The sequence below is a fragment of the Neovison vison genome, chromosome 8 (genome assembly GCF_020171115.1).
Source record: "Neovison vison isolate M4711 chromosome 8, ASM_NN_V1, whole genome shotgun sequence".
In the NCBI taxonomy this organism is placed as follows: domain Eukaryota; kingdom Metazoa; phylum Chordata; class Mammalia; order Carnivora; family Mustelidae; genus Neogale; species Neogale vison.
The window spans coordinates 27,434,135-27,455,293 of record NC_058098.1 but is presented as its reverse complement, the minus strand read 5'-3'; the positions used below and the strand labels follow the sequence as shown (position 1 = coordinate 27,455,293).

The 21,159-nt window shown below is 49.9% G+C and overlaps 1 protein-coding gene across 4 annotated transcripts; it reads right to left on the bottom strand.

The window, feature by feature from the left end:
* Nucleotides 1-203: 203 nt before the first annotated feature.
* FAM110A (family with sequence similarity 110 member A) lies at nucleotides 204-11,870 on the bottom strand. Of its 4 annotated transcripts, none has more exons than XM_044263313.1 (2): nucleotides 11,639-11,870; nucleotides 204-1,669 (listed from the first exon to the last, which is right to left on the bottom strand). In XM_044263313.1, exon 2 carries the CDS (start codon nucleotides 1,576-1,578, stop codon nucleotides 691-693), a length of 888 nt encoding a protein of 295 aa, XP_044119248.1. In that variant the 5' UTR covers nucleotides 1,579-1,669; nucleotides 11,639-11,870; the 3' UTR covers nucleotides 204-690. The 4 variants fall into 4 exon arrangements, with proteins under 4 accessions (XP_044119248.1, XP_044119249.1, XP_044119250.1 ...); XM_044263314.1 differs by lacking the exon at nucleotides 11,639-11,870 and adding an exon at nucleotides 11,404-11,543; XM_044263315.1 differs by lacking the exon at nucleotides 11,639-11,870 and adding an exon at nucleotides 5,169-5,243.
* Nucleotides 11,871-21,159: the final 9,289 nt, after the last annotated feature.

Genomic DNA, 21,159 nt, shown 5'->3' with positions numbered 1-21,159 from the left:
CTCCCCTATGAAGGAGGCCCTCAGGCCACCCAGAGGGGTTATGAGAATCCCCTTTCACGTCTCAAGTCTCAGGCTGGGCCAGCCACTGACCTCATGCCCCTTCCCCACCCCCAAATCCCAGGATGAACAATTATGGAATTCTAATCCAAGACGTCTCCCTCCCCTTCCCCTTGTGAACACAGAAGAGTCTGATGGCCCAGGCCTTGAAAAACAAGCATTTGTGTTTATTAACCAAAGGGAGGAAGTCAGAGCAGTACAGACTCCTACCAGTCCCTCCTGTAGTCTACCCACCTAGGCCAGGCGGCCAAGGCCCTGCCCCCACCCTGAGCGAGTTCCCAGGGAACCAGGGCCCGCTGGGAAAGGAAGAGGAAGTCAGCAAAGGTTAGAGGCCAAGGAAGAAGGAAACAGAACCGCTCCGTGGGCAGTGCCCCTCACTCTCTGGATAAGGCTGAGTGCCCCAAATCCAAACTCAGGAGAAGAACCAGGCAGGACTTGTGTCAAAACCCCTACAAGTGAGGGGTAGGGGGTGGCTCAAGGTCAACAGGCAACCCTCTCCAGGGTCAGTCCTTGACAGACAGATACGGCCCAGCCTCTGGTCTGTCCCAAGCCAGGGAATGGATGCAGAAGAGGTCGAGAGCCCAGCTGCCTCTCCTGGATGTGTCCTGTGCAAATGCGGAGCCCAGTGGAGGCCTAGCCCTCTGCGGCGGGGGCACCGCGTGCCTGCCGCAACCCGTACAGCCACTTGATCACTCGCGCGTTGCGCTCTACCACCGACACGCCATAGGGGACGCGCTCCCGGGACCGCTCCTCAACAGTGGCAGAGCTACGGCGGGAGCAGTCCCCCTCTGAGCTGCCAGGCCCGGCACTGGGCCCGGCCAGGGAGACGATGTCTGAGCTGGCCCTCGCCAGGTGAGCCACGCCCAATCCCCGTGCCTCCTCCGGGTCCAGGCCACAGAAGTTAAAGAATCGCTCCAGGTCAGCTGCTGCTCTGGAGAAGCGCTCACTCAAATCGGACTTGGAGCGCTGCAAACCTGGGGGCCGGGCTGGGCTGGAGGCGGGGGCAGTGCCTGGCGAAGGGCAGGGCCGGTCAGGGGAGGCGGGGAGAGGACGGACATCCACTCGGCGGACAGCAGTCGTACTGGGTGGCGGGCGTGGAGGGTTGGCTGGGGGCACCTGTTGGGCTCCTTCTGTCCGTCCAGGAGTACGGCTCGCCTCGGCAGGGGACGCAGGGCTATCACACAAGTTGATGAGGCTGCTAAGGATGTCCAGGTCCAGCTGGGGCCGACGGCCAGGGCCAGGCAGTACTCGGCGGCTAGGTGTGAGCACTGTGCGGCGAGTCCCAGGGCTGAAGAGGGGCTGCTTGGACAGCAGGGGCTGCACAGGTTCCTGGCGGGTGTTGGCCACGTGCAGGCTCTTGACGTACTTGGCCTTGTCAGCCTCCAGGCGCTCCACAGCACTAGGTTTCCGGGCTCCACCATCTGCTGGCCTCCGGAGCAGGTAGCCAGGCACTTTGGTACGCAGGCGGAAAGGTAGGGCAGATGTGTCCCGGGATCCCGGAGTCCGTGTGTCCACAGGCATGGCTCTTACATACCCCAAGGGCTTTGGTCTGAGAAGACGGGAGAAATGCGGAGACAGATCCAGAAAGTAGGTAGCTGGATGCTGGCAACTGCTACAAGGGAGGAAAGAAAGAAGCTGAGCTCACTCAGACAAAGGCTCAGCCAAGACTGAAAGGGGCTGAAGACTCCTTCCCTATTAAAAGGTAATGGCCACGCCCCCTCGTTCACAGGGAGCCAATCAGCAGATAGAAAGCCACCACTGAAGGGCCTGTGACTCCACCCACACCCCGCCTCCTTCCCAGAGGACTAGACCCAGCTGAGGCATAGAGAAAATGAGAAGTACCAAAGAAGAAAGACGTGAGCAGCCTGGGCAGAAAAGACAGGGCAAGGCACGCTTTAAAGGAAGGAAAGTGGGCTCCAGGCCGTATACTGGGCACCAGCCAGCTTAACCTCAATGGGTCCCCTTAACAGCTCTATTTTGCAGATAGGGAACGCAACCAACTTGATTAAGCTAATCCCCCAAGCTGGTGGCTCTGGCCCCTTGCTTCCAAGCAGGGAGTTGCTGGTGCACCTGGTGACCCAGAGAAAGGGCTCCAACCCACACGCTGCCTAAACTGCCCCCAGGGAACCTGGTACCACCTCCCACCCTTACCTACCCAGCCAGGAAGCTGCCCGGTGCTATTCACCCGTCTAGACATGCCAAGCCCCAGGCACAGCAGTAGAGCTGGTAGAGGAGGAGTGTAGAAAATCTCCACCCCCTACCCAAGCAAAGTCCAGACACTCATCAGCTTCCAGGATGGGACTTCGGTGCCAGCCCCACAGTGATCCAAGGATGCCTGTCAGCTAGAAATGTCAGCCAGGACCTGAGCTATGCTGTTTGAAGAGAAGCCAGAAAAGCCCACAATCACACAACCCTACTTGAGAGCATCCAGCAGACCCTGGATCTGCCAGCAGCCAGAGGATGGCACCCAGAGGCAAGGGGGCCCACACTGATGTGCTCGTGCTCAAGTGTCCACATGATCAACTAAGCATCAAGGCCTGGGGCCCCAAGCATCAGACCAGCCCTGGTCCTTTTTCCAAGAAAGGGCTGGAGCCACAGTGTCCCCTCACCAACTCTTCCAGAGATGGGCCAGAAGAAAACCCATAAACCAAGTCCTGAAACTTCTCACCTGTAAAATGAAAGAGGAGGACTTTTCCTAGGTAATCCCCCAAAGGATATGTCATCTACACCTGTGTTGTCTAATTCAATGGCTACTAGCCACATATGGCTATTCACCTTAGCTTTAAATCCAATAAAACCTTACATTTCCAGTTCCTCCATCACACTAGCCACATCTCAAGTGCTCAACGGCCACTATACCGGTCAATAGAGCAGACTGCAGATAAGAGATTTCCATCCATAGCGGAAACCTGTACTAGACAGCCCCATGTGGTCACCCAAAATGACAGAAGAGTCTGGACTGGAGTGGGAAGGCAGGGATCCCTCCTGTGTGCTGGCCATTCGACACCATCCTCTCCTGGAATCCTCCAACAGCCTGTGAGAAGGGTCATTGTCATCTCATTTTACAGCTGGGAGAAACTGAGACTAGAGAAGCAACAATCCTAGGTCCCAGGGCTGATAAATAAGACACAAACTCCTATGAAGCCTAATGCACTCATCTATGACATTCATGTCACTTTACTCTTTGTTCTTCCCATTCCCCTAAAGTATTGGCTCCATGAAGGCAGGGGATTTGTCTGTTTTGCTCACTGAATCTGTTTTGGGACATTGCTTTTGACACATAACAGGTATTCGATAAATTGTTACTGAATTGGGAGTGTCCATGGGGACGAAACATGAACGGGAAGACCTTGGATAAACCACAGAGGGACACATCCAACCCACTGCAGGTATATGGGTCCAAGGTGGTAGGTATGGAATGTGCTAGGAGGCTGGAAATCCAGATGTGCACGAACACTCCAGATTCTTAAATCTCAGCAAATCCAATAATAATTTTTTTTTAAAGTCTTGGATGTAAATTCTATTTTTTTATTTTATTTTATTTATTTATTTTGACAGAGAGAGATCACGAGTAGGCAGAGAGGCAGGCAGAGAGAGGAGGAAGCAGGCTCCCTGCTGAGCAGAGAACCCGATGCGGGACTCGATCCCAGGACCCTGAGATTCTGACCTGAGCCGAAGGCAGCGGCTTAACCCACTGAGCCACCCAGGCGCCCCTCCAATAATAATTTTTAAAACAAGCGCAGAGCATGGAGCAAACAAACATGTCTGCAAACAGATCTGCCCTCCCCACACAGATCTAGTCCCCAGTTTGAGACCTCTGCAGGGGCAGCAATGTCCAGTTACTAGAACCCTGGGGGCTATTGGCCCAGAGCCAGAGCTGCTCCCAAAGTAGGAGGGATGAAGTGGGAAGGCAAGGCTGCCCCACTCCAGCAACCCCCCAGGAGACCTTAGGAGGGAAGGATCTAACAGGAAAGACAGCCTTGCTGAGCCCTGTGGAGGTAACTAGACTCTGCTCCACCCCCGTGGCCGCCGCCTACCAAACCAGTCCAACCCGTTGGCGGTGGCAATTCCCTCCCGGGCACCATCCGGGGAAACAGAAGGAAGAAGGAGGTCAGATGGGCAGGGCCAGGGCAGAAACCTTGCGCCCTCCAACCGACCTGCTGGCCGCAGGGTCTCCCCCTGCGGCCAGACATAGCAAGGAGCCAAATCCGACTAGGGGGCCGCTGGCCAGCTCGCCCGCCTGCCCGCAGTGTGCCCTGCTCCAGCAACTGTGCCTCTTACACACTCGGGTGCCTTATCTGGAATATGGTTAAAAATAGATCTAAGCCTCCAGGTCTCCAGAGGATGGAGAGATAAAACAGGTTGAGGACCTTCCCAGCACCTGGCAAAAAGGCTGCGCTCCAACAACTGAGCTCTTGGTTTTTCTGATGACTCCGACGACTTAACAGCCAGATTGCCCTCTCCGCCCACCTCCCCCTCAACTCCAGCCCAGCAGGGGTCTCTAAGCAAGCTCAGCCTGTCGGAGCCGGAGCCACAGACAAAGGAGGCACGTGATAGAGGCAAATCCTAAACTGATCTGCTAAGCCCCATTTCAAAGGTGGGCAAACAGAGGTGTGGTGGCTCCCGCGAGTTAAAGCCGGGGTCCCAGTCCCCAATCCCCTCGATCTCTCTGAAGCCTCCTCTCATCGCCAACGCCCCACCCACGTATTTCAAATGCTACCCACAAAGGGCCTCAGAGCGCCAACCGTGAGCCCTTCTCTTTGTCACCATACCCCCTTCCCACCTGCTTCCCTGGAGTCAGCCTGAGGGGTTGAGAGAGCTCAGATCCTCGGTCTGGCGTCTGCCCTGCCCCACTTCGGGTCAAGCTTGGAGACTCCCAGAGGCGGAGGAGGCCGCGAGCCCGCTGGCGCGCTGTGTGACCCTGGCCGCTCGCCACCCCTCTCTGAGCCCGGGTCGTCCTGGCTCTTAAGCCAGAGGGCTGACAGCAGGAGTCCTGCGGTCTCGCCCAGGCGGGAAGGTGAGACCCTGCCCTGCCCCCCGCCTCCCCGAGAAGGGAGGGGTGGCCGGACAGCCCCCCCGACCCTGGCCCGCCGCCATCCGCCCGCACATACCTGGCTGCGCGCGCGCGGCTACGGAGCGCTCCTCCGGCCCGGCCCACCTGGCGCTCAGGTAACGCGCGTTTGCGCAACTTCCGGCGGCCGGTCCCCAGCAGGTGAACCCGCCGGCCCAGGTATCACCCGGAGGGGAAGAAAGAAAGCCAGGCAGGGGCGGGAACCTGAGCCCGGGCGCCTCGGCAAAGGGCTCAGCTCGTCGAAGAGACCCAGTTCTACCCCCAGGAAGCTCTCCCGCGAGCCGGGGCCGCGCCCCACACAGCCACACTGGCCGCAGCCGCACCTCTGGCACCGGCAAGGGCACCCATCTTGGAGATGGGCAAAACTGGGGCCCCCTCCCCCACAGCCTCAGTGCCCGCGATAATGTTGACTGTGCCAGGCACGAGAAAGTGTTGTTCCTGGTATTAATTAACCCATTTTAATCTTCTCAACAACCCCTGTGAGGTGAACTCTATTATTATCCGCATTTGACTAATGGAATACTGAGGCTGGGACAGGCTGAGCCAGTTGGCCCAAAGTCACCCTGAGGAGTCTGACCCGGGCACTTTCCCTCTGGACCAAGCCTTCGCGCCACCCCTTTCTACCTGTGTGTCCCTGAGCAGGTTGCTTGGACCCCTCTGGTTCTCCATTTTGCCAAGTGAGGGGAGTCTCACCCTCCAGGCCAGGTCAGTGGGAGTTCTTACCGTCTGAGAGGGCAGATAGAAACTCTGCAAGCTGTGAACATTAGTAACAACGGCGAGAGGATTAAGAATAACCAGAATTTTGGAGTTCCAGGCACTGTACTTCTGTAAGTCTCTGGACATCCACCCACTCCCCCAACCTCCACCACCTGCATAGGGAGGAAGTCTTTAATCCCCATTTTATAGATGAGAAGACTGCAATACTCAAGAAGGAATCCTCAGGAGGGCCAAGACTGTCTCCTCTGCCAAAGGAAGCCCTATTATGTCACTTCAGGTGGCACACTTGATTGGACCAGTTTGCATGGGGCTCCTGAGGCCCAGAGAAGGCAGAGCCCACCAGCCTCGGGCCGGAGCCCTGGGGAAGCCAAAGAGGGCCCAGTTCCATGTCTGTGCCAGTGGGGGCTGCACCCGGATTGGGGTGGAGGGCTGTGAGGGGACGGGAAGTGACTCAGAGAACAACTCTCCTCCCCCTGGGGGTGAGTCAGCTCTGAGGCCTCCTCCAGGCCCTAGGGAGGCGAGCCTCAAGACCATCATTCCCCACAATGCCCTGTTGGGTCCCTGCCTGGCCCTCTACTGAGGCAACAAAGGGAAAGAGATGAAATGGGGGCGGGGGGAGGGCTCAGTTAGGCAATAATAGTAGTAACAGCAAAGAAACAATAACATGTTCCTAATAGGTAAGAAATTTTCTGCTTTCTCTGTACCTGGCACTGTTCTAAGCTCTTTATATACATTGACTCATCGAATCCCCACACTCACCCTGAGGTACTCCTGCTACACTCATTTTACAGCTGAGAAAACTGAAGCACAGAGAGGTGTGGTCACTTGCCAGAGGTCACATAGCTGGTAAATGGCAGAGCCAGGATCCGAACCCAGGAGCAGGTTTGGGGGAGTGGAGGGAAGTGGAGGAGACAGAAACTTCAGTGTTGGGCTTCAACCACTCACCAAAAGATGCTATTGCCTCCCTCTCTGGGCCCCAGAGGGAGAAGCCACCTTAGGAAGCATTCCTGGCTATGGGCCGGGGTCTCCGATTCCTCAATTGTAAAATGGGGGCAAGATGGCAATATTTTTCCCCACAGAAATTAGATCTCTTATGGTTCTACATCACCTTAGAATAAAACCCAAATTCCCCACTTGGTCCTCAGGCCTTCCAGGATCCAGTCCCTGCCCTCTACTGCCCCCTCATCTCCAGCCTTTACTGCTCCAGCCACATAGCCCTCCCTGCTGTTCCTGAACACGCCAAGGTCTTTCCTGCCTCAGGGCCTTTGTACTATCTGTTCTCTGCTTAGAACCTCTTAGCTCACCTCCTTCAGGTCTCACCTCCTCAGAGAACCCTCCCTGACTACCCTGAGACTCCTGCCAACTTTCTCACCTGGTTGTTTCCTTCCACACATTCATTCCACCCTGTCATTTTAGGTCTTCACTTATCAGTTGCTCATTTCCTATTTCTGTATTTTCATCCTCCAGGGACCAAGAACACAGGTGTGTGCTGGGCATGCTGCTGATTAAGTGGCAGGCCTGGAACCCAGGCCACTTCAAAGACCAAGGCCCTTTAGCACCAAGCCTCTTGCCAACCCCCAGTCCCATCAAAGGTGTTCCCCATCTCTCTCCACATTCCCCTCTCTCAAGTCACCCCCATTCAAGCTGGGCCCTGGCCACTTCTAGATGAGCTGTATTCTTTCTTTGGAGACATCACATCCAAACCTTTGCATACATGGTATCTGCTCCTACAATGCCCTTTCCCAACTCCAGCCCCAAGGCCGCCTCTGAAGCATGGACTCTGGGACCAGCCCATCAGGGTTCAAATCCCAGCTCTATCTCTGATTAGCTACAAGACCTTGGGCAAGACAGTCAAATTTCCAAGGCCTTAGTTTCCCCAACCATAAAACAGGACTGGTAACAGTGCCTGTCTCCCAGCCTGGGCATGACAAACACCACCAAACTAGGACTCTGCGGTGCCCAGCTCCTGGGTGAGGACTTCACCACCCAGAATGTTGACTCAGTTCTCTCAGAGTTTATAAATCTATGCACACAAGACCACTTCAACAGACGTTTCTTTAAACAAAGTGTACAAATGGTCAATAGGCACGTGGAAAGATGCTTCTCATGATACATCAATAGGGACATGTAAATCCAAACCACAGGGAGATAACGTGTCACGTCCATCCAGATGACCAATACCACAGCAAGCAAGCAAGCAGAAAACGAAACAAAACAAAACAAAAAAATCCACAGCCACAGAAAATACCAAGTGTTGGTGAGGATATGAAGAAATTGGAAATTGGAAACTGGAAATTGTCCCGTTTGTGGGAATATAAGATGGCGTGGCCATGGTAGAAACAGCATGGCAGGTAGGAAAAACTTAAAAAGAATTGCCATAGGACCCAGCAATCTTACTCCTGGGCGTAGACACCAAAGAACTGAAACCAAGGGCTTGAACAGATGTGGTAACCCCAATGTTCATAGGAGGAGTCTTCACAATAACCCAAAGGTAGAGGCAACCAAGTGTCCATGGACAGATGTGCAGATGAACATACGCTGAAATATTATTTAGCCTTTATAAGCAAGGAGCTTCTGATACCCGCTACAACGTGGGTGGACCTCAAAAACATTATACTAAGTGAAATAAGTCAGGCCCAGAAGGACAAATATTGAGGGAAAAAAGGGGGGGCAAATATTGTATGTTTTCACTTCCTTGAAGTACGGAGAGTGGTCAAATCCATAGAGACAGAAAGTAGACAGGTGCTTTCCAGGTATTGGGGGGAAGAGAAAATGGGGAGCTGGTGTTTAATGGGTAGAGAGTTTCCATTTAGGAACATGAAGAAGTTCTGGAGGTAGATGGTGGTAAGGTCTGGGCACAGCGTGAACTTCCTTCATACCACTAAACTGCACCTTACCCATGGTTAAAATGCTCAGTTTTATGTTCTATATATTTTTCCAAAAAAAAAAAAAAAAAGGAAAAAGAGAGTCTACAGACTGGAGCCAGAACCCCCGGATCCACATTCCTGCTCTGACCTGGTCTAAGTTACTAAAGCTCTCTTGCATTCAGTTTCCCTTCGTAAGATGTGAAAAAAAAAGCAGCGGTAACTACCTGACATCATAGAATGGAGGGAATTAAGTGCATGCATGCTTAGAAAGGACTTGGCACACAGTAAATGCCCAGGGGGTGTTAGTGATTATTTTTCACTGAGGGGGCGTGAGGCGTGGTTTCAATGTTTAGAATTTTCATGACATTCTGCAATCCCCCACCCCAACCCCTTCCTTCCACCTGCTGCTTCTTTCTGTTCAGCAGAAGCCAGGCCATGACTTAGGTGGAGACAGGGAGGCCCTCACCTGCCCTGGAGGAGGATCAGGAAGGCTCCAGGCAACAGGGAGGGTCCAGCCAATAGGGCAGGCCAGCTCAATTTCAGCCCAGCTGTCCGGGTCGGAGACACCCAGCGGGGCATCCTCCAGGCCCACGCCAGGCCCCGTGCTATTTCTGGAGTCTCCCCAGACACTCATGCCCTGGCCTGCCTGCAGTCAACCTTGCCCAGGGCTGATCTCCTGTTGGCTGACGGACAGTCCAACTCCACCAACTCGTTTATCTGTGCTTTGGTTTGTACGTGAAGTTGCAAAATGAGGACAAAAAGACTTGCAGTGGAGACACAGAGAAACCACATGCAACACCGCAGGGAAGGGCCCAGCTCACAAGGATGGGGAAGGTGGAGGTTGAGGCAGACTCACGGGCAAATCCACTTCCTGCCCTGGACTGCCCTCTGCCCAGGCCTGAGCTCACCATCTTATCTTGGCCCCGGAGATGTGAAGAAACTTGCCCAAAGTCACACGGCAAGTCAAGGACAGATCACAGACACAACAGTGGTCTTATGATTAAATATATAATCTGTAATGATTTTTGTAATAGATATAATATATCATATACATAATTTATCCATTTATATATTACATACATATGATTTTTTTTAACAAGGTGCTATATGCCCATGACTCAAAATTCAAAAACTATAAAGAGAATGAAGTAAAAATAAACTCCTTCCCACTTCAGTCCCTAGCCACGCAGTTCCCCACCCTGCAGGCACCACTGGAACCAGACAATCGCATGTCCTTCCGGGGAGATTTTTGGTAGATACAAGCAATAATGGGCATATATTCTTTCTATTTTTTTACACATACGGCAACATGCTGTGTGTACCTTGTTCTTTTTACTCAACCGTACATGTTTTAATAATGTTAATATATTACTAATTCTAATATCTATTATTAGCATACTTAATCATACAGGTTGTTCCCTAATATATGTGGGGGCACATTAGCCCATAGAGTCGTCAGCCCCTGCTGATGATCACCCAGTGTGCGTCCAGACACCCCCATGACAAACCACCCTGGGGCGTCACTGCACCTTGTGTTGCCAAGAAGTGGGTCAGTGGGGCTGGGTATGTGCTTGTGATTAGGAGAGAGACGTTGTACTGTGTTCTACAGAGGCCATGCGAGTCGATCTCCACCAGCAGAAAACACAACAAATAGTCAAGAACTGTTAATTGCCCGGGTGACTCAGTCGGTTGAGTGACAGAGTCTTGGTTCCTGCTCAGGTCATGATCTCAGGGTCCTGGGATCTGAGCCCCCTTCCTGGGGGTTGGGCTCCCCTCTCCTTCTGCCCCCCTCCCTGCTCATACATGCTCTATCTCTGTTTCTCTCTCTCTCTAAAATAAATATTTAAAAAAAAAAACAAAAACTAATAACTGTTAGCTTTAGTTATCTTGATTAGAGGTTTTGGAACCCTTCAGTTTTGCCCTGGAGGCAAGGGCCTCACCTGAGTCCCTCCTCCTATCACATTCCGGTGGAGGAAGATAATCAACTCCCTAATAAGTGAAATACATAGCACATCGTCTGATGGGTAAATGCCACTGAGAGAAATAAAAGAGACAAGGGGGATGGCAGGGCATAGGAAGTCAATAAATATTTGTTGAAAGAATAAATGAAAGACTTGTTTTCTTTCTGAGTTCCCAGAGCACCCCCAGGAGGCAGGGCCTAGTCTAGGTCAGATGCTCCAGGCGGAGGGGTCGCTGCCCCTTCCTCAACTCCAAAGTCTCTGGGGACTAGTCGCTTCAGGTTGAATGGCTGCCTCTACCCATTCCCCCACCCTGGGGCAGATTCCCAGAATCTGAAGAATTCTAGATCAGAAGACTCTAACAGCAGCCCCAGGGCCAGAGCACCTGCTGCCCACCTAGCATCTAGCCCAGAAATGTCAGTACAGCGGGAAACCCCCCTAACCCCGCTCCCCCACCCAGAACGCCCTCTGAGAGAGACAGCACTGAGATTCAGGACCCCGTGGGCAGAAGGACCCCCAAAACGAGCCCTGAGTCCAGCCTCTGGCGTTCTGGAGAAGAGAAGCCCGCTGACCAGAAGGGGCATTCAGGCGACGGTGAGGGAGCGGAGCCCGAGGGAAATGATCCCGCCAGGGCTCCGGGGCTTAGCAGCCTTGTGGCTAAGCGGCTGACAAGCTGACCACCAGTTGCTCATCTGGGTCTCTCAAGACAAATAACAGACCTACCCAGACCTACCCAGACTGGAGACTTCGAAGTGGAGCAGAAAGACCTGAACTGGATTCTCCAGCCGACCTCGCTGGGTTAGAACACTTCACTCTCTGCCCCTCAGCGTTCTCTTCCGTAAAATGGGGTACCGCCGCCTCCCCGCACGTAGGACGCGGAGAGGACGCCTACAAAAGGTGCACGGTGAACGAAGCCGCCCCCCACCCCCCAGACCTGGGCTCGGGCGCCAGACCACCCGCCCCCTCACCTGGAGCGGTAGCTAGGCAAGTCCTGGCTCCTCCGGTGCGGGTTTCGGAGACGCTGACAGCTCGGACCCGGGCGGGGAATGGCCGCGCCCAAAGCAGCTCGGCGGGGCTGGGGACCCGCAAAGGCCTCTTCGGAGCTGCTGTGCGCACCCGAAATGAACCGGGGCACCTGACTATTCCAAGGCCCCCACCAGAGCGGAGGTCCCGGGGGCACAGAGGAAGGGGAAGTGAGCTTGCCGCTCCCCCCCCCGGCGCCGGAATGGTTTGCCCCGGACATCCTGATTGGTTCGTCGCTTCCGTTCGAACGCCGCGCCGCCCGGGTTGCCAGGCAACCGCTAAGCTTTGGCCCCGCAATTGAGCGCCCCGCCTCGGCAACCCAGCTCAGCCCCCCAAGCCACCGCCTGTCCTCTCCTCCCCGCCCTAACCCAGCTCAGCCCTGCTGACCTGTTCTTCCCGCGCCGCTGCAGCTCAGGAGCCTAGTTTTTTCCCTTGACTAGGACTTTCTCCTAGTCAACAGGATAAGGCACCATTTAGGGTCCCCAGCTAGTCTCTAGTTCGCCTTTGCAGGCTTGCTGTGTGAGCTAGGGCTAGCCTTTTCCCCTCTCTGTTCTCCTAACTGCACAGTCAGAAATTGAAAAATGTGCATATCCAGCAATCCTGAACTTTACTAAGGAAATGACTGAAGATATGAGCAAAGATTAATATTCACCCTAGAAAAATAATGGAAATTACTCCAATGCTCAGCAAAAGAAGATTGGTTAGCTCAATCCATCCTAAGGAAGATCTAAGTTTATTGAGCTTTTTTACATGTCAGGTAGCTTCGCATGACATAACTCTTGTCAGTGCTCGTGGCATAACCCTTTGAGATAGGTACCTTTAATTATCCCCACTTCCTGATGAGGAATGTTATGCAGTCATTAAAAATGATGTAGTTAAAGATATTTAAAGTATAAGGAAAATGCAAAGAACGCTTTTTAAAAGTATGTTTCATAGCATACTATGTATTAAATACGTAATTGTAACATCACATGTATTTGTGTAAAACTATAATAGCAGTTCATTTCTTTTTTTGTGCTTTTGTGGATTTTCCAATTTCCAACACTTAAATATGTCAAGAAAAAAGAAACAGTTTTAAAAAGGATTGGAATAAGTAAGTACCCTTCGAGATGACGACATTTCTTAGCTGTGAGTCACTGCTTGGGTCTAGGGCATTGTTGAATTTGGAGCCAACCTCTGTTTTCTCATCCAGATGGTGACTCTCATTCTTTGACTGGATTGTCAACGATGGAGCACTTACTATATACATACTTTGGGCTGCTGGGGGAGAGGGACTAATAAGATACCAGTAGCTAACAATGACTGCACTTTTTGGCATGGGCACTAATCAGATCAGAGTAGATACCGTCATAAACAGGGAGTCTGACTATATCCATGAAAGGCAGCTAAATATCAGATGTGGCACTAACTGTACCCTCTGCTAGACCGGACTGCTCAAAGCTTTACACGTATTTTCTCACTTGACTTCATTACTATGTGGGGGGGGGATTCTATTATTATTCTCATTTTATAAATGAAAACACTTAGTTTTGTCTGGATCCAACAGGAGTCCAAGCTGTTCTGTTAGGCTGCCATATACAACACCAGTTGGCAGCAGCCGTCACAAAAGGCAAGGAGGATCCCGTGATCGTAAAAGACAGAGAAAACCGAGCAGGGGCAGATGAGGCTTACCCAATTTAGGGAGATTTGTTTAAGAAAAGAACTACAAAATCACAAATATAAAATTAGGTTAAAAGGTGATTATTTGGTTAGAAAGATAAAAGAAACCTCAACAAATGGCAAATGCCACAAATGTTGCAAAGCCCAGAAAAATAACATTATTTCTGTGAGTTACGTAATTGGCATACCTCCATAATGCTTTTCACAAACAAGCTTCTGCTGGCTCACTGTATACATTTCGTACCTCTCCTCAACTACATACTGGTAATATTGGGCACCGTAAAACCATTCATATTTACATATTGAGATATGACCTCTGACCCTGCACTTTCATGTCAACCATGACATGTCAGTGGTGGCAGATGTCACAACACACATCAGTGTGCTAGATAGGGGTATTCCTGGAAATCATCACCAGCTGGTAATAACTTTTCACAAAAGTGACTGGAAACAACATCAATAAAACCACTAAACCCACACACTCAATGTCAAGTTCCCCTTAGCCAAATCCCCAAAATGCTCACCCTCACTCCAACATTATCTGAGACAAGGGGAAGTCAGAATGGAAGGAGATGATGGTTTTAACAGAGTGAGGTTTAAATACCTCACTTCGGCAAGTTTTACTAAAACACATGACCCTGCAAGCACATTGCTAGGGAACCTGCCAGACCTTGGCTTCCCTGTCATTAAAATGGGAATGACGACAATGGGGTCATGGTTGGATTCTTCTCTGAGATATACAACTTTAATCAGGGGTTGGGAGATCTCTGAGATGCTTGGATAAAGGTCCTGCTGACCCTTGCATCTTCAAAATTTGCTTCTGCCCTACATGCCCTGGAGCTTAAAATAAATAGGATAACACAAAAATCCTGAGCCTTATTCCCTTAGGCAGGCAGAGGCCAGACAGAGGGCAGAAGGAACTTCCCCAAGGCTCCAGATTAAGCCACATGAAGAGACATTATTTGGGCACACTCAGATTCTAGAACTCTTCGCATCTTCACACACTACCAACCTATTGGCCATGCTTCCTGTTGCCAAGGATTTGTTAAGCCCCTGGTACCAGCTCACGGTGATTAACATCATCCCAGTCCTTCTCCTCTCCTGCCATGTGGGAGTGGGGAGGGAGAGCCCTCAAGAGTAAGCAGATGGACAAACTGTCATTAGTGTGCCCAGATAAAAGGGAGCTAGACCATCCTTATGGTCTCGTCCTGACCCGGCAGGTGAGCAGCAATAACATCGTGCCCCATCCACAAGCCTGCAGCTGCTTCAGCGCCACCGTCAACACCCTGACCTTGGCAGTATTTTCTCTCCTCAACTCGAAACTGAGATGAAATCAGCCTCAGATACCAGCTCCCTATCTTCTGCGCCCCCCCACCCCGTGGCTGTTTTTTGTTTTGGCAGCTGGAATGTGACCCTCTGGAGGCCTTGAGGTGGTGTGAGGGGCAGGTACTAGGGGGAACAGGAGACCAAGGATAATTCCTGGGTCTGAACTTTCTGGTCCCAGGGGAGGCAGCCTGTCAAGCCTTCAGGAGAGGCCTTGTGAGCCGTTCTGAGACCGAACTGTCAAGCCAAGCCCCTCTTCGGTTCCCAACCAATGAAACTGTAAGAGAGATGAGACGAAAATGATTATTGCTGTCTGAAGCCACCGAGTTTTATGATGATTTGTTACCCAGCAGTAGAGTAGGACTTTTGCAAATCCCCATGTCCAGGTTGCAACTACATCTGAGCCCCTGGGAGAGGGGCATGGGCATCGGGTTTCCACGCCAAGGTTGAAACTCCGTGGGGGAGCTCCCATGGCCCTCCCGTTGGGGAGGCGGCTCTCCTCTGGGCTCCCCTGGGCCAAACCGGCCGGCAGCACGTCCCCTGACCTCACAGTCTGCAGACCTCTTATCAGGTAAGTAGATGAGGTGATGGCACCCAGCTGACCTCCTGGGCAATCCCACAGTGTACCACCTGGGAAGGGGCCTGGGGAGCATAAATACGGGGCTCTCAAGGTGTGGCTATTATCACAGAACTGCTGCTTGGGCTTGGCATGCCTCTGCTTCTCATTTTCTGAGCCTCGGCTTTCTGTCTGGACAATTAGGAGACAGCAGCTTCCGCTTTGGCGAGAGGACTGGGCAAGTTGCACTCACCCCTGCAGACCTCCTCCCTTCACCTCCTCTTGGTTGGTTTCAGGATGTATTTACTCATTCAACAAATATTTTCTGAGTCCCTGCTCTGTGCCGATTACTAGGAAGAGAGATGGCAGCCTGGGAGTCACATTCTGGTGAGGGAGACAGAACAATAGAGGAGTAACTGAACCAACAAATGAGACATGTTATAAACAAAAATAAAGTGGAGTTAGGTGATGGCCATGATGGAAAAGAAGCTGTTTTATGATCAGGGAGGCCCTCTGATGTGAGGCCTAAAGTGTAAAAAAGAGGCAGGGAGGCCTAGGTGGCTCAGTTGTTTAAGCAGCCGACTCCTGATTTCATTTTAGGTCGTGATCACAGGATGGTGAGATGTGTTGGATTCCTGCTGGGCACGGAGCCTGCTTAAGATTCTCTCTCTCCCTCTTCCTCCACCCCCTTTGAAGAGTGAAGGGGAAAACAAAGAGACAGCTGTGTGGAAATCTAGAGACACACTGAGAGGGGAAACATGTGCAAGGGTCCTGGGGCAAGAATGAGTTCGTTATATATGAACTAAAATGCCAGTGACTGAAATGGAGGGACACGGAGAGACTGATGTGAAATTGATCTAGACCACAGGGAGGCATTTAGAATGTAAAGGTAATAACAGAAAACATTTTAAAAGGTAACATTAACACAAATAATGCCCATAAATGTCATGTTTATAAGTGAAAGCTAATTAAGATTCCACTTGTAGAAAAATTGGTTTCATTTTCTATTAACAATAGTCAGATTCTAAAGGTGTGTACCAGATCACCTTTAAGTTGGATGTTAGGATACATGATGCAAAATGGGAACTAATATCCTTTGCTTCCAAGGAAGATGCTTTATGTGCTTTGCAGTAAACTATAATTTATAGTGAATAGTCAAACATCAAAAATGTCAGTGAACATTATTGGGAGAGCATTATACAGAATCATGTGCCAAAATTGCGAATTAAAGGACTTATTTGGGGGGTGCCTGGGTGGCTCAGTGAGTTAAGCCTCTGTGGGTTAAGCCTCTGCCTTCAGCTCAGGTTATGATCTCAGGGTCCCAGGAGAGGACCCCCACATCGGCTCTCTGCTCAGCAGGGAGCCTGCTTCCCCTCTCCCCCAACTGCCTCCCTCTCTGCCTCCTTGTGATCTCTTTGTGTCAAATAAATAAATAAAATCTTAAAAAATAAATAAATAAAAAATAAAGAACTTATTTTACTTCTCAGACTTGTTATTTCTTGGGACATCACTCCTAAGATTTGTCTAAAGTGTCTTATGTATATAAATTTATAAATATTCTTTGTACTTGCAAGAATGACTCACCCTTAGCAGCAGCCAGAAACATGATCACACACTCGGGTCTAGCTACAGTCACAAGCAAGACTATCCAGTCAGATGGTAATAACTTCTCTCCTCCACACTCCTGACCTGGTTTCTGAAGGTAGTAACTGTAACCTTCAACTCCACTTGTTAGTATTTCTGTCTTCAACTTGACATGAATGGATTCCTTCTAACCAGCAATGCCTCCTTGTTGATCGCTGAGCTTTAATTCCTGCAAGATAGTCATATTTTCCCTTTTTCCCAATTTCTCAACTGATTTTCTCAAGACTCGGGATTTGGAAAAGTATACAAATTTCCCAAGAAACGTTAAGAAAGAGTTCCCACATGGAAACCATACACTATAGAACATGGATTCAAGAATTATTCACCATATTTCTGACTGTGATTATAGCTAAGAAGCAGCCAAGTGATGAGTATAGAAGGAGAAACAAAAGGAGATTAAACTGTAAAAAAAATAAGAATAATTATCATTATCATTATTATTTTTTAATATTTTATAATAATAATATATTTTAATTTTTTATTATTATTATTATTTAATGGTACAAAGCACCAGTTCAAGACCAAGATCAAGAATTCTGGGGTGGGCCAGTCAGAGTTCCAACCCCCGTTCTACCACCCACCTGCTGGAGATTGGAAAGTTCCTTAAATGCTGGACTTCTGGCCGCTTTGTCTTTAATGGACGTAACTGCACCTGCTTTGGAAGGAGTTACCTTGAGTCCCCAAGATGATCCCCGCAAAACCCTCAACACAGGACCAGGTCAAAGCACAGCCCAATGACTGTTCACCGTGCCACTGCCGATGACAATATCAGAGACTCTACAGCACAACCATGTTGGTAAATCCCAAACCCTGGCAGAGACCATACATGCTCGGACCCTGAAGCCAGCTGAACGCAGGGCCCACAGAACAAATCAGAGCTTCCAGAAATCTTCGGGCAGCTGCAGGAAGCCGGGGAAGGAGCAGATAGGCTAGAGGATCCCACTGGATTTGGCCCTGACTGAGCCCCCATCGGCTCTCCACTCCCAAACCCTCAAGCCCTGGGAACACAGACAAATTTCAAATCTGAATAGTCCAGAATTTCCTTAATCCTAAACTCTTCAGGGGCACCTCGGTGGCTTAGTGAGTTAAAGCCTCTGCCTTTGGCTCAGGTCATGATCTCAGGGTCCAGGGATGGAGCCCCGCATTGGGCTCTCTGCTTAGCGGGGAGCCTGCTTCCCTCCCCCCTCTCTCTCTGCTTGCCTCTCTGCCTACTTGTGACCTCTGTCAAATAAATAAATAAAATCTTTTTAAAAAAAAAAATCCTAAGGTCTTCAAATCCTTAGAGTCCCCTCAGTCTAAAATGCTAGATGCCCATTGCACGCCACACTTAGACCCTGTAAGGGAACTGATCTTCGGGTTGTCATCCAACGTGGCAAGAGGTGGTGGCGTTCACAGGGTGAGGTTGGATCAAACCGAGCATTTCCCAAAGTAGGAGACAGAGGCACTACCGTTGTAAATCATACTCATCCCGTAAATCCTCCAGGGCGGCACGGTCTACCAAGACTCTCCGTGAGGGGGAAATGTTCCGTGTTTTTCTAGTACGGCGGCCACTAGCTGCTTGCAATGTGACTCATACCCTGAATTTTAAATTTTATTGAGGTTAAATTAATTTAAACAGCTTTTTGCCACACAAGGCTGGTGGCCATTGTTAGTACAGCTCCCGCGTGAAAGTTGTCTTCTCTTCGGGGTTTCGGTTCTTTCTAGCCTGCGTTTGCTGTTCCCCAATTAGCCTGTCCCTGGATGCACTAATTTCCACCACAAGAGCGTCCAGACTCAAAACCAAACTGATATTTTTATTTGTTTCTTTACTAAACACTTGTCTTGTTAAAGGAAATTTAAAGACGACAAAATTCACCAACTTCAAGTGTCCACTTCCCTGATTTTTGACAAATCTATACACTTGCGCTCAAGATAGTGGAGACATTCCCAGGGCCTGGGACACTTCCTGCCCCTCACTCCCACCCCTCCCACAGCGACTCCTCTGCCTTCTCTCCTGACGCTTTTGTCTTTTCTGCAATATCATATAAATAGTTCTGGCTTCTTTTATCTGAAGAAAGACTAGATTTTAATAACAAGGTTCTAGTTCCATTCTATTACTTTTTCTCCCCAGAAATTTTTCTAATGATAGCAAATGATACTGAATTTCCACTTCCAGAACCAGTATGAAATGTCTTTACAAATTAAATCCATTTAAGCAAAGGAGCACACGTTCCCCTTAAAAACTTGAAGTTACTGGGGCGCCTGGGTGGTTCAGTGGGTTAAAGCCTCTGCCTTTAGCTCCAGTCATGATCCCAGGGTCCTGGGATGGAGCCCTGCAATGGGCTTTCAGCTTAGGGGGAGCCTGCTTCCCCCCCACCCCCGTCTACTTGTGATCTCTGTCTGTCAAATAAATAAATAAAATCTTTTTTAAAAAAATTGAAGTTACTAATAGAACAGGTGGATTATGGATATAGTCACAATTACAAGAGTGAGACACCAGTCACTCCTCTTTTGAAGAACAACCCAATCCCACCTCAGCGGGTGACACATAGGGGAAACCAAGGCCCAGAGGGGGAGGGGGAGTTGACTGGCCCAGAACACATCAAGCAGGTGGCAGAAGCAGGAGGAGCTAGTTAGTGTTGCCCAGAACAGATGGCAGAGCCTGGGGGAAGAGGCTTGGGTCCCCCTTAGGGTTAGGGGACTGTCCCCTCCCCCACTCTTGGGCCTGGGCTAACAGACCTGTCCCAGGTCAGAGGCTGGGCCTGACAGATGGGATTCTATAGGGGAAAAGGGCTCAGAGAGTGAGGGCCTTTGTCTTCCTAGTGTCTATACCCCAGATGGCAGGGCCAGGCCAGAGGCAGGTGGAGAAATAGGGCCCCTCCTGAACTGGAAGGTCATGGCCTGGAGATAGAATCTTTTTCTGTCTTAACACCCAGGACCCACCACCCAAGGGACTGGGGCAGGCCTTTCCAGCTTTCAACTTGACCCCTCCACTCCACATGCAAATCAAATGCAAATGAGCCCTCAGCCACTGCCCAAACCCCCCCTCCCTTTCCCTCTTGCTGGGGCCCATCCCTCAGGTCCAGACACTCACAGACAAGGAAAGCCCCAGGCCCATCCTCGGCACATGCTCAGGCCCCTCACACCAGGGCTGGGCATGAGATGGGCTCAGCTGACCCACCTCTGCCTGGAGGCTGCATCAGACCCTAGACCACTCCTGCCTTCTCTCCCCCTATCTGTCCCTCCACAGCTCAGGCAGATCTTTTACAACATAAATCAGCATTACAAAACTATAGTAAACAAGACCCCAGAATAAACCCGTGCAAATATGGCTAAATGATATTTAACAAAGAATACTCAATGGGGAAACCCCATTGTCTCTCCAACAAATGGTGTTGGGAAAACTGGATATTCATATGCAAAAGCATGAAATTGAGCTACTATGTTACATCACTCACAAAAATCAACTCGAAATTGATTAAAGGCTTAAACCTGGGACTTGAAACCATAAAACCCCTAGAAGAAAACATAGGGGTAAATCTCCTTGACATTGGTCTTGGCAATGATTTCTTTAGATACGACAACAAAGGCAAAAATCAACAAGTGGGATTGCACCGAACTAAAAAGCTCCTACAAAGTAAAAGAGAGAATCAACAAAATGAAAAGGCAGTAGCCCAAGAGTCCATCAAAAGATGAATGGATAAAGAAGAAGTGGTATACACACACACACACACACACACACACAATGGAATATTCTTTCACCATAAAAAAGAATATTCTTGCCATATTCTTGCCTTTTTGGCAACAACATGGCTGGAGCTAGAGAATATAAGAGTATTATGGTAAGCGGACTAAGTCAGAGAAGACAAGAGCCATATGTTTTCACCTGTATACGGAATTTAAGAAACAAAACAAATGAGCAAAGAAAAAAAAAGAAAGAGAGAGAGATAAACCAAAAAACAGACTCTTAACTATAGAGAACAAACTGATGGTCACCAGTGGGGAGGTGGGTGGGAGGGTGGGGACAATAGTGACGCGGATTAAGGAGGGCACTTGTGAAGAGAACAGAGTGATGCATGTGTTGAACCACACTATTGCACACCTGAAACTAATATTATACTAATATTATACTGTATGTTAACTATACTGGACTTTAAAATAATAATCTAATAAATAATGTGTTCTATATTGTATAGTAATATAATAAATAATATATTCTATAATAATATATAATAAATAATATAATAAAATGAAAAAGCAACCTTGGAATGGGAGAAAATATTTACAAACATGTATCTCATAAGG

Bases quoted from the DNA above. Each gene is read 5' to 3' on its own strand.
- FAM110A (XM_044263313.1), bottom strand. From the start codon at position 1,578: ATGCCTGTGGACACACGGACTCCGGGATCCCGGGACACATCTGCCCTA.